The sequence below is a fragment of the Xyrauchen texanus genome, chromosome 21 (genome assembly GCF_025860055.1).
Source record: "Xyrauchen texanus isolate HMW12.3.18 chromosome 21, RBS_HiC_50CHRs, whole genome shotgun sequence".
NCBI classification, from domain to species: Eukaryota; Metazoa; Chordata; class Actinopteri; order Cypriniformes; family Catostomidae; genus Xyrauchen; species Xyrauchen texanus.
This window is the reverse complement of record NC_068296.1, coordinates 29414588-29427595: the sequence shown is the minus strand read 5'-3', so window position 1 is coordinate 29427595 and position 13008 is coordinate 29414588. Positions and strand designations below refer to the sequence as shown.

Genomic DNA, 13008 nt, shown 5'->3' with positions numbered 1-13008 from the left:
ACGCTTCGTACCCTTTCTATGTGGTTCAGACCCCGGTTCCTCACTTTGGGTCCCACTCTAGGTGCGTCTTGTCGTCACAAGTTCCTAACGACAGACGTCTCCCTGATGAGCTGGGGAGCGGTCTTAAGGTAATGGAAAAAATCTGGTTGAGATTTTACAGAGCAGAAGTGGACCTCTTTGCCTCCCAACAGACAGCGCAATGGCCCCTCTATTTCTCTCTGAGTCACCCAGCCCCCCTGGGTCTGGACACAATGGCACATACATGACCCAGAATGCACCTGTATGCATTTCCTCCAGTTTCTCGGGAGTTGCTCCTGGGAGTCTTGGCCAGAGTTCGCCAGCAAGGGTTCTGCCTCTTACTGATAGTGCCACGTTGGCCGAACAGGGTATAGTTCTCGGTGATAATGTCTCTCCTCGACGGCTCGCCTTGGGCGATTCCGGACAGGAGGGACCTTCTGTCTCAGGCACAGGGGACAATATTTCATCCCTGGCCCGAGCTGTGGAACATTCATGTTTGGCCCCTGAAGGTTACCAACTGAGGGACACTGGGCTTTCACCTGAAGTTATCGAGACCATTCTAAGTGCTAGGTCTCCCTCTACTAGAAGAAGTTATGCCAATAAAAGGGGTGTCTTTGAAAGATGGTGCAGTACACATGCAGATCCAGTTAACTGCCAGATTGCTTCAGTTCTGAACTTTCTGTAGGAAAAATTATCAGCAGGCATATGCCACGCCACTCTCACGGTTTATGTGGCTGCTCTATCGGCTTGCCGTGCCTTGATTGACGGGATGCCGTTGGGGAAACATCCCCTGCTCACTCGCTTCGTTTGTGGAGCCATGTGTTTGAGACCTCCTGCTAGGACCAGGATCCCTTCATGGGACTTAGCAGTAGTCCTTGAGGGTCTGGTTGAGACCCCCTTTGAACCTCTAGAGTCAGCATCTGATAAACTTCTGACTCTCAAGATGGTTTTTCTTATGGCAGTTACTTCTCTAAAAATAATTGGGGATTTGCAGGCTCTGTCTGTCTTGCCATCCTGCTTAGATTTTGCCCCAGGAATGACTAAAGCAATATTGCACCCTCATCCTGACTACCTGCCTAAGGTTCCTTTCTTGACCGTACATCGGTTCACTCTCGAAGCCTTCTGCTCCCCGCTGTTTACAATGCCGTAGCAGGAAAGACTTCACAGACTGTGTCCAGTCAGTGCCCTTCAGACTTATGTCCACCGCACTGCCAGTGGCGTAAGTCAGGGCAACTATTAGTTTGTCATGGGGCCCGTAACAAAGGGGCAGCCGCCACAAAGCAAACATGTCATATTGGGTGAGGGATGCTATTGCCCTGGCCTATGAGGTGCGCGGTCAAGCTTCGCCAGTAGGTATCAGGGCTTACTCTACTAGAGGGGTCGCCTCCTCTAAAACTTTGGCCAGATGTGTCCCTCTGCAACATATTTGTAATGCGGCGGGCTGGTCTTCTCCGCATACATACATAAGATTCTATAGTTTGGATGTTCATGCCACTCCGGGCTCTTATGTCCTTGAGTCAACATCACAAGCTCATGTCTGAGACCTCTCGCGCTCTTGTGAGCACAACTACAAAACCGTAAGGGGTCCGGACATCCACAGTGCGGCGGCTTGGGTATTATCGTTCCCAAAGCGCTAAATCAGCGCAGCATCAAAGTGTAGCTTTTTAATAGGGAACGTCTCTGTTTACTTAACTGTAACCCCTGTTCCCTGATAAAAGTGGAACGAGATGCTGTGCTTCATTGCCGCACTGAGGATGCCCCAGGACTGCTGTTCAGTCAAAATACCTGATGATGCGCCTGTGGCGGATCTATTTATAGCCCCTGTACCGGCACATCCTGATGATGTCACCGGCAGAAGCTATAAATTCTAGTCAATTTCATTGACGTGTTGCACACATATTCACAGCTGGTCACTCCTAAAGACATTCCCAAAGTGCTAAATCAGCGCCGCATCTCGTTCTGCTTTCATCAAGGAACAGGGGTTACAGTTAAGTAACCCGAGACGTTACGCACCTGTGCGTCCTGTGCAAGGAGCTCTAAAATACCCATCCTATGTTGTGATACCTGTACCTTTTATACCCGTTTCAGTAAATGTTATATTACCTCTTGTGGTCTCCCAATGCTTGTATGTCAGACATTCATCAAAAGCCCAACTGAGTGAATTGGAAAGCACGCAAATTAGGCTTCTGTTGGCTAAATATTGGTGAATTTTTATATATTGATGCCTCAAAAATATAGCGATAAAATAACATGCCGATCAATAATCGATATATCGATATTTGATGACATGCCTGTTCAACAGTATGCAGATGCTAAGCATTCACATCAATACCGAAGTATATTTTGGGCTTTAGACTGCAAATGTCTTAAAACCGTAATTGCACAGATGTGATGTGCAACCTCAAATATATTTAATTATGCATTGTGTCATGTACACTTTGACAGACAGATGAAGACCGTAGCTTGACTACACAAAATCGTGCTGTAGCTCGATTATAACTGTGTGTGGCAGGGCGGAGGGCGGGGCCGGGTCATGATCATACACCCGGCCCCACCCTCCGCCCTGCCACACTGTGCATGTAAACTTGCTGACTGTGTGTGTGAATCTGATTCATGTGTGTTTTCTGTTTCTGTCAGTATGTGAATCCAGCGTATGAGTGCATAATGGGATATCAGCGCAGTGAACTCCTGAAAGACAACACTGAAGTGCCGAAGAGTGACAAAAACAAAACAGATCTGCTGGAGCACATCAGAGCATGCATCCACAGAGGAAAAGTGAGTGAGACAGAGATATTAAATATTCAGACCTATAATTTCAATCCTAAATACATGCCCACAGCCCTGCAAACTAGCTATAGTTATTTATCATTACTAACCCAAAGCCTAACCCTTAAACACTATATTATTTCAACCCTGTCACAGTCTGTTTTAAATGTGCTTAAAGCCTAGAGCAATCTTTATTTCTGTAAAAGAAATCCTTTACAATGATTTTTCTGATAACAAAGTTGAACTACTGAGTGAGATCTGCAGGTTTAAAGTGTAAATAATCCTGCTGCCCCACTTCACACAACACAAAGGTCATAAACACACACTCCGACCACACACACACACACACACACACACACACACACACTCACAGCTGGAGGAGTGTTTGAAGCTGCAAACACTGCACTTTCATCACACAGGGATCAAACTTTGATTCTCTCTCACATATGATTCCATATGCTGTTTAATTTCTGTCATATGCTGAGTGGTGTATGTGTGTGTTTCAGGAATGGCAGGGAGTTTATTATGCTAAAAAGAAGAATGGCGACAGCGTGCAGCAGAATGTGAAGATGACGCCTGTGATTGGTCAGGGAGGGTGAGGCGGAGTCTTCAGCTTTAATGTTTTTAATGTTCCAAATGCCTTGCAGTATCATAAATACCATGGTACATGAATATGGTGATAATTCTGTACCTTGGTAATGCCATCTTATACGGTTACAGTACTGGATAAGGATTCATGTTGTGATTGATATGGTGTGTAATATTGATATGAATAAAGCTCAATTGAGAGTTTCAGGACGTATATTTCCATTCATTGCTTCCACAGAGAAATTAGCGACACCGTTTAAGCTCTGAGGTTTTAAGTTATTTTATTTTCAAAAACGAACGTAAATCATGTTTAAAGACTCCATGAAATGGTTTGGCGAACACCTTTTTTTTATTTCCCGTTTTGACGTATTTTCTATTGAAACAAGTGGTTAGGACGCAAGCATATGAAAGGGCTCATCCCATTTTTTAAAAAGGTAATAGACCGTCAATAACAGTCTTGTTCCGGAAGTAAAGAACCTATTCATTTTCTCCATAGAGGGGTAGATTTTTAACAATAACTGATAAACCTTTAACTCTTTCCCCGCCAAACACGGAATTTTCCGGGTTTCCGTGTTTTAGGTGTTATACGGTAAGGAAGACCCCTCCGCATGTTTTGAAAGAGTACGCAACTCTTTGATCAAAGAAACAGACTGTGATCGTCTCAAACATGAAGAAGTGGAGTATTGAGAAGCTCAAAATATCAGACATAAACATGCCTTTTTATCAGCTTTTTGTCTGAAATGTTGTTTTTTGACAAAACCTACCTCTGTTCAAGTCCCAATAAAAAAAGAACAAATGAAGATAAAATAAAATCATTTTTTTTTTTGCCTAAAAGCAGAGGCTCAGATCTTTATTGTGATATATAGCATCTTCATATATTCATGGAAGAAAATATTCTGCGGGCCATTAAATTTTAGTGAAAATCGTCAAAAACCCTGGCGGTGGCTGGCAACTTTTTTTTTTAAAAACGCTGGCGGGGAAAGAGTTAAAGACAGACCTACCTTGAGCTCTCAAGTTGTTATGCGATGAGATTCTGGCCGAAGCCTTCAGCCCATGTTTTTCCATCTTCGTTTAAAAGAAATGGATTGTGTTTAATAGATGAATTTCTGGTGAAGAACTACACTATCCATTTTACTTAAGGGAAACGATCCACTAATCACGGAAGCATGACGGACAAATTGCACCATATAAGATCTGCAGCGACTGCCCACTGCTTTTACTTAGTATGCCTATAATCAAAAACTTTGAATAAATTATTTTATATTTAAATGTTTTTTAATGTGATTCCATCATTCCCGATGCTTCATGGGATTGTAGTTCATGCCCTCGTTAAAGACATTAAGTACACAGTCTTGCACCTTTTGTCATTTGTCTGATTTTCAAATACTTTTATGCTTCAAATCAAAGTTTGTAATGATGTGTATGACTTCTGCAGAACACAAAGATTTTTAGAAGAATATTTGAGCTCTGTTGGTCCATACAATGAAAGTGAATGGTGACCAAAATTTTGAAGTTCCAATATTACATAAAGGCAGCATAAAAGTAATCCATAAGACTCCAGTTGTTAAATCCATGTCTTCAGAAGCAAAAAGATAGGTGTGGGTGAAAAACAGATCAATATTCAAGTCCTTTTTTTTTTTCTTTTTTACTATCACGCTCCACTTTCACATTCTTCTTTTGTTTTTGGTGATTCTCATGCTTTGTGCATATTGCTTTGTAAAATCAAATTAAGGGGATGGTGCGGTCAAACATACGTAGTTGGAGGAGGGAGAATCATGCAAATATTGCTGGTCAGCCTTGCGATCGGTATCGTTTTCCTTTGCATGTTATTGCCATACAATTCTTATTTAATCATGAAAATCTATACATTAGAAAGGTGCACTCCAGCTTCGATCTAAAGGGGATGGTAAAGAGGATGGTGGTTACAAGGGGAATGTTTTTTGCCATTTCTTTCAACAAAGGGGATGGCATCCCCCCTCAACTCGAGTTATCATATTGATTCTGAGGATTTAAACATTGAAGTCTTATGGGTTACTTTCATATGCTTTTGGAGCGTCAAAATTTTGGTCACCAAATTGTATGGACCTACAGAGCTGAGATATTCTTTTAAAAATATTGTTTTGCAGAAGAAAGTCATACACATCTGGAATGACATTGAGTGAGTAAATGATGTAATGGGACAAATACTGTAATGGGACAAATACTTTGGGATCAAAGACGGCTGAAAAAAATGGGCGGGCACTGTTGTACTCTATAGCCATTAGTTAAAGTCAGAGCTCAACAAAACCACATCTGAATGCTTATTTAACGAATTAAAGACATTCCAGAGATACATTCTGATTCTAGAGCACATTTCATTAGATAAAAAAAATGCATATATACAAGATCAGTACTGACTGGGAAAAAAAACTTCCTGACCCACAAGTGCTGAGTGCCACTGTTGTGCACTAGAGTTTGATCATATGACCTCTTTGTTAAAATTACTCTTTCTCTCTCTCTCTCTCTCTCTCTCTCTCTCTCTCTCTGTCTGTCTGTAGTAAAGTCAGGCACTGTGTGTCCATTAACAGGCCTTTAAATGACCATAACAAGGTAAAACGCATTCAGACCTGCACATACAGTCATAAAGCTGTGATTTCATCAATTAATTATGTTTGTACAGTTTTCATGTGTGTGTGTGTGTGTGTGTGTGTGTGTGTGTGTGTGTGTGTGTGTGTGTGTGTGTGTGTGTGTGTGTGTGTGTGTGTGTGTGTGTGTGTGTGTTCGTGTTCTGATCCAGACAGAAAAGCCATGTGAGAAAGTTCAGGCCGAATCACAGACAGGTACCACAACACAGTATTTCTAGTCTTTATATTTTTGCCATGAAGCAGTTGAATTGAACTAATTGAATCAATTGCATCATCAATACACTACAACAATGGCACAACACAACAAAAAGTCTCATACCAGCAAATATCAAGAGAAAATACTGTCACATTTATTTCGATTGTGTCTGACCATCAAGTGATCCAGTTGCAAGTGTTCAGTGTTAAATACAGGTATAAATGTCCTATGACTGGATCACTCAAACCACATTCAGTGTTAACAGGAGACCCATGTTAATGTAAGCTGTAATGAGACTGGTGCCATTGACAGCTTTTTGATGCCAATGTTTTATCAAATGCATGATAGGTGATGTAAGATGTTTGTGTACGTTGTTGTTTTATGTCAGATATTCAGCAGAGCAGCAAACATAAAGATCGTAGGAAAGGTTCTCTGGACGTTCGTTCAACAACCTCTCGAGGGAGTGACGGTGAGACACCTCTGACCCCTGACCCTAACTCCTAAACCCTTACCCCTGACACCTGCACACAGTTCATTCTGGTGGTCTATTGGTTCAAATGGTTTGATGTAAGTGTGATGAATATCATGCATTCACCATGAAAACATGTGACAGATGTAATTGTACGGCTCGAATGAATTTAATGAGCAGATTTACTGATCAAACCATTTGCAAACCATGACTCATGTCACTTCAAACCCCAATAACATGCAATTAGAGCAGCATGCACACGGATGTGCATTATTAATGTGATGTGAAGTTTTAATAAACTCTTGTTATGTTGAACAGGAAGTTCACAGAGGAGACATTCATCAATGGCTAGAATTCACTCCATGACGATTGAAGCTCCAATCACTAAGGTAAAGGTATTTTTTTTGTGTGTGTGTGTGCCTAGCTATAGATTGGGAAAATTTTCTTCAGAAGTGAGTGAAATCCTGTTAATCCTTCAAATGCTGTTCTTTCCAATTCTAAAAATGCAACAACAAAAAATAAACAAAAAAAATGGGGGTGGTTTGAGTTAGTCTAATGATGAAGTCTATGGTATAAAAAGTCTATGATATGTCCTCATTAAGTAAACGTGTGTTTATGGGTGTGTTCAGGTGATAAACATCATAAACGCAGCTCAGGAAAGCAGTCCAATGCCTGTTGCTGAGGCACTAGACCGTGTGTTGGAGATACTGCGGACCACAGAGTTATACTCGCCTCAGCTTGGGACTAATGAGGAAGACCCTCATATGAATGACCTGGTGGGGGGTCTCATGACCGTAAGTCACCTGACTGATATTTTCTTTCACACAGAATGTTGCTTGGATGAGAAGTTGCTAATAAAAGGAGCTTGATGTGCAAATGTATGGCAAAATATTGACAAGTCATAAAATCAGACTCCCAATCGCTTAGAAAAGTAATAGCACACCTCTCCATAACAACCCACATGATTTTGAGGTATCATTCAAGTCTCAAGGAATAGTTAAAGCCATTAGATGGATTATTACAGTGCATGTAAGCATGTGAGAGTTGACAACAGTTTCTCCTCTGCAGGACGGTTTGCGCAGGCTATCAGGAAACGAGTACATCTTCGCAACAAAACGTACGTTGAGTTCACTGCAGTTTTTCTCAAAATACAACCTCTCTTAAACTGCTATACTCAAACTATTCATAAACACACAATCACATACACATTATCTGTTTCAGAGCTCCATCACATCACCAGTCACCTGACCACACCGCTGTCCCTCAACGATATCCCACCATGCATTGCTGAGACGATGGAGAACGAAGATTCGTGGGACTTCGATATTTTTAACCTTGAGTCAGCTACCATTAAACGGTACAAAAACACACATACACACAGACTTAAGAAGCTATATTAGTGAGCACATCTCATAGACACAATGGTTTTCATACTAAGATAATAGATTTTTCCCAAGTCCCACACTTGAGTACTTCATTTTGTAGTGCGAGTAGTAAGTTTACAGTGAAAATGCAACTGTAAATGCACAAACTATGAGTACCCAAATTGTGGAACGTTGGACACTTACTACACTCAATAGTCACAGCTTGCTGTACGTAGCGGAAGAGCAGAGTTACCTGGCCGTGATGCTGGCCTGACAAAACAGTTGTAAATAATGGTGAATGTGGCAACTAGAGAAACTTCCATGAAGACAAAAGTGTGTGCTTTACCATCATCCCACAGTGTGTGAATATTTACATTATTTGAGATAAAAGAGTTGGACTAGGTTTTGCTAACTCGCTAAAGTTAGCGGCAACAGATCACGTGCATTTGAAACATAATTTCCATTAGCCGAAAAACAGTGAATTCTTCCGTTTAGTTACATAAAATGGTGAGTCATTTGGGACAGTATTATACTTTGACATTTCAAACACTAAATGGCCCATTGCATAGGGACTAGTGTAAGTGTGCAGTGCTTCGTTTGGGACACAGCTTATGATATTTACTGTACCCTTAACCTAACCCATACACAAACCTGTTGACATCAGCTGATTCAAAGCAAGATATGATTTGGCTGATTTCTGAGTGTTTGAAATGGTGAGGTCCACTGAAAATGTCCTCACTACCCTTACAAAAAATCTAGAGGTCTGGCAAACTTGCTGCAAACTAGCCACTCATTTTTCACATGCAAATTAGCTTGCGATTTGCCGCAGATATTTGCCAGAAGTTTGCAGGTCTTCACTGGTAGTGATGTACCTGGAGCAAACCTTTGGTAACAATGGTCAATTTGGAAAACACTTCTGTGGCAACAAAGAACAGTTTGTTGCAAAGCTCCTTTGCATGTGAAATTCATGGCAAGTTTGCCAGAACTCTCGTTTTTTGTATGGGTGGTTGTTTCTCATTAAGCCTCTATAAATATGGGACACAACCAACATATTCAAAAAAACAAGTTAAAGACTTAAGAAATGAAATGATCACATATTGTGAGTTTTGATTTTGAGCAGCCATGTTTCTCATGTTTATTGTATTTTCAGGCCATTAACATTTCTGGGTTTGAAGATCTTCTCACGCTTCGGTGTTTGTGAGTTTTTAAACTGTCCAGAGGCGACGCTGCGATCGTGGCTGCAGATCGTTGAAGCTAATTATCACTCCAGTAACTCGTACCACAACTCCACACATGCTGCAGACGTGCTACATGCTACTGCATACTTCCTGTGCAAGGAGCGTGTAAAGGTAAATATACACTCACTAATAAACCTTCTCATTTATACTAATTATAGTAACTAGTTGTCGATTATCAGGAAAGTTAATGTAAATGAATTACCACACAATCACTAGTTTCTGTCAGTCACTGGGCGACACTAGTTTGATTCAGTGTTCTCAGAGTAGTTTGTAAGAATTTTGTGAACACTCCAAATGTCCGCTTATAACATGCTCCAATTTGACTTTCCATGTATTCATTATTACAAATATATTGTGCCTTTACAGGTCACCAAACATTGTGATGCATTTTGTACTTTTCATGCTATTTTATTTATATATTCTGGCCTTCGTTTGTGAACAATTAATTTTCTTCTACCTTATAGCGCAGGAGTGGGCAACTATTTTGTTCAAGGGTCCACATCGGTCTTTAAGTAGTGCATAAGGGGCCACATTGCACTCCTTTTAGATGCAATGTTCCACGTTGATTTGGTTTTTGTATCGTTTAAGCCCAGAAATAGTTATGTACTCAATTTTCTGAAGTGTATCTGTGACTAATGGGACTATTCTGCAATTGCCCAAAGTATTGTATTGCTCTACAAAGGAAGATTATTTTCTGTCAGGCATAAAAAACTGAATAAAGGCTGAGCATAATTATATATTATTTATTTTACCATCTTTACTTCCCTGTTAATTTATTATTCAATTTAACACTTTGTAAATCAGGGATCTGTTTGAATAAAAAATAAAAAGATATTGAAAACTATAGAACTTTTAATGTTAGTCGCAAAGCAGGCCAATTTGCTTATTCTCAAAACATTATACGTTTACGCGCTAAAAGAGTGATGATGCGTGTCTTGACAATGGTTTGGCTTTTCATTCAGCACACAACTGAATAAAACCAGCTGCATGACTATCATAAATGATTACTGCAAAAGTTAGATTCACACACAGGTTTGAGGGACTTCTAAATTGCACAAATAAAAATACATAATATTGACCCACGTGTCAATGATAGATCTATGTTTATATTTTATTAAAATTCATCACAGAGGGGAGCCTGGGTAGCTCAGCGAGTATTGACACTGACTATCACCCCTGGAGTTGCAAGTTCGAATCCTGGGTGTGCTGAGTGACTCCAGCCAGGTCTCCTAAGCAACCAAATTGGCCCGGTTGCTGTGGAGGGAAGAGTCACATGGGGTAACCTCCTCATGGTCATGATTATTGGTTCTCGCTCTCAATGGGGTGCGTGTTAATTTGTGTGTGGATCACTGAGAATAGCATGAGTCTCCGCCGTGTCATGCACAACGAGCCACGTGATAAGATGTGCAGATTGATTGTCTCAGAATTGGAGGCAACTGAGACTTGTCCTCCACCATCCGGGTTGAGGTGAGTAACCGCATACCACGAGGACCTACTAAGTATTGGGCATTCCAAATTGGGGAGAAAAGGGGATACAAATTAAAAATATATAACAAATAAAAAACATGTAAACTTGGTAGGAAAAAACCACACAAGCAGCCACAAGAATGGACACAGAGTGGCCGTATTACACTTTTCCTTGAACAGAATATTGCACTAAAGAGCGCTAAGTTTGTTCAAAGGGGGAAAGCGAGAGCTAGGAAGAGAACTCTTAATACATGGTTGCCAGATTGCATAAATTACATAACATTAGGCAGAATATTTCCAACTTGCGCAAGTATAAATCTCTAATTGGGGGTTTGAATCTGTTATATGGCAACCATGAGCATGTTAAACACTTGTGAAGGCGCGTTCAAGAGAACTGAAATATCCAATGAAAAAAACGCTTTTAGGTTAAATGAGCCACGGGCAAGATTATACCATGTGGAGGGGCGGTACCTGTCTGGTATAGCGTCACCAGATAGCTTAGCTTAAGTCATGTATTCCACAGCTAGTTGACACAGTCAGTGGTGCTCCCTCTGTTTTAAAGCCTGTGCTGCATCACTGTGATTTGGATCAAACAAATTACAGAATTATCAGAGTGATGACATATGGATTGTATATACTTTTGTGTAATATATAGCTAAACAACAAAGCTGACTTGTATTGATCACGTTACCATGGCGATATCATGGCTCAGTGTCATCACAGAAAAACATTGCAGTCTGTCGCATTTGTTGCTCTCAAGACTCTTCACATTTGCTTGTGTTTGATTTTTAGGAAAGTCTCGACCCGATAGATGAAGTCGCTGCACTGATCGCTGCTACTGTACATGATGTCGATCATCCCGGACGCACAAACTCCTTCCTGTGTAACGCAGGAAGTGAACTGGCCATACTGTACAATGACACGGCCGTACTGGAGAGTCACCACGCTGCACTCGCATTCCAGATCACAACACGAGACGACAAATGCAACATCTTCAAGAATATGGAGAGGTTCTCACACACACACACACACACACACACACACACACACACACACACACACACACACATATATATATGTATATATATATCAACACACACACACAAACACGGGCACATACACTGATGCTGCTGCTCTCTTTCAGGAATGAGTACCGCACACTCCGGCAGGCTGTCATTGACATGGTTCTCGCCACTGAGATGACAAAACACTTTGAACACGTCAACAAGTTTGTCAACAGCATCAACAAACCACTGACTGCACTGGAGGAGAATGGGGTGAGAAACATAAACACACTCGCACTTACACACAGACATTTTGCTGTGGTTTTGTAATTGGTTACAGGAATTGTGAAATTTCACTAATATTGGTATCAGCTGCTAAGAGTTTGGTATTGTGATAACACTAAACGGTTGCAAAAATCTGGGTTCCAGTGAGGCACTTACAATGGAAGTGACAATTCAGTAAATAGTGAAATACTCATAGTTAAAAAAAGTGTTGCTACAAAACATAAACAATATAATGCGTGTTAACATGATTTTAGTGTCATTAAATCACTTACTAACCTTTTCTGTGTAAAAGTATTGTAAATTTTACAACTTCATTGTCATCCCATCCAAATATTGGCCCCAGTCACTTCCATTGGAAGTGTCTCACAGGAACCTCCATTTTTGCTTTTTTTTTAAGAAAAGGAGGGACTTTTTGTTATTTTGGTAATCAACATTATACCACAGATGCTGTCGATTGAGCTTAATTTGTATTAAACCCGGAATATTCCTTTAAATCATCTATATGCCCTGATTTCAAAGCCTAGAAAGCTGTAGGTGGCGCTGTGCTGTAGGACCTCTGCTCTGTATTGGTTTTCCTGAGATCTGGCCGCCTTCTGAAACATTCTGAATCTGTTTTTTTTCCAGGTTGCTTTGAGAGCCCACTTGTGACTTTCTCTTTCTCTCTTAGGCTAATGGTGATGAGGAGTCAGTGAAGAGCATTCTGTCGGTTCCAGAGAATCGTATTCTTGTAAAGAGGATGTTGATCAAGTGTGCAGATATTTCAAACCCCTGCAGATCGCTGGAGCTGTGCATCGAGTGGGCCGGACGCATTTCAGAGGAGTATTTCGCACAGGTGCTGCAATTGTTTGTTTATGTGTGTGCATATGTTTACTAGGCTTTAGTTTTAGGACAAATTTGTCTCAAGATAAATCAGACTAAACCTGACTTTTATGATATTGGGGATATCCTCAAATAGAAAAATTATTAATTAGGGCTGGGAAATTTAACAT

The 13008-nt window shown here is 40.8% G+C and overlaps 1 protein-coding gene across 1 annotated transcript in view; it reads left to right on the top strand.

Annotated features, from left to right (window-relative positions):
* LOC127661549 (high affinity cAMP-specific and IBMX-insensitive 3',5'-cyclic phosphodiesterase 8A-like) overlaps positions 1-13008 on the top strand; it is a 58682-nt gene that overhangs the window by 35362 nt on the left and 10312 nt on the right. The window contains exons 8-20 of the mRNA XM_052152304.1: positions 2656-2793; positions 3291-3379; positions 5910-5961; positions 6149-6191; positions 6581-6661; positions 6980-7050; positions 7291-7455; positions 7730-7778; positions 7883-8018; positions 9176-9374; positions 11523-11740; positions 11875-12007; positions 12687-12851. Coding sequence (XP_052008264.1) covers positions 2656-2793; positions 3291-3379; positions 5910-5961; positions 6149-6191; positions 6581-6661; positions 6980-7050; positions 7291-7455; positions 7730-7778; positions 7883-8018; positions 9176-9374; positions 11523-11740; positions 11875-12007; positions 12687-12851 — 1539 coding nt within the window. The remainder of the gene's footprint in view (positions 1-2655; positions 2794-3290; positions 3380-5909; positions 5962-6148; positions 6192-6580; positions 6662-6979; positions 7051-7290; positions 7456-7729; positions 7779-7882; positions 8019-9175; positions 9375-11522; positions 11741-11874; positions 12008-12686; positions 12852-13008) is intronic.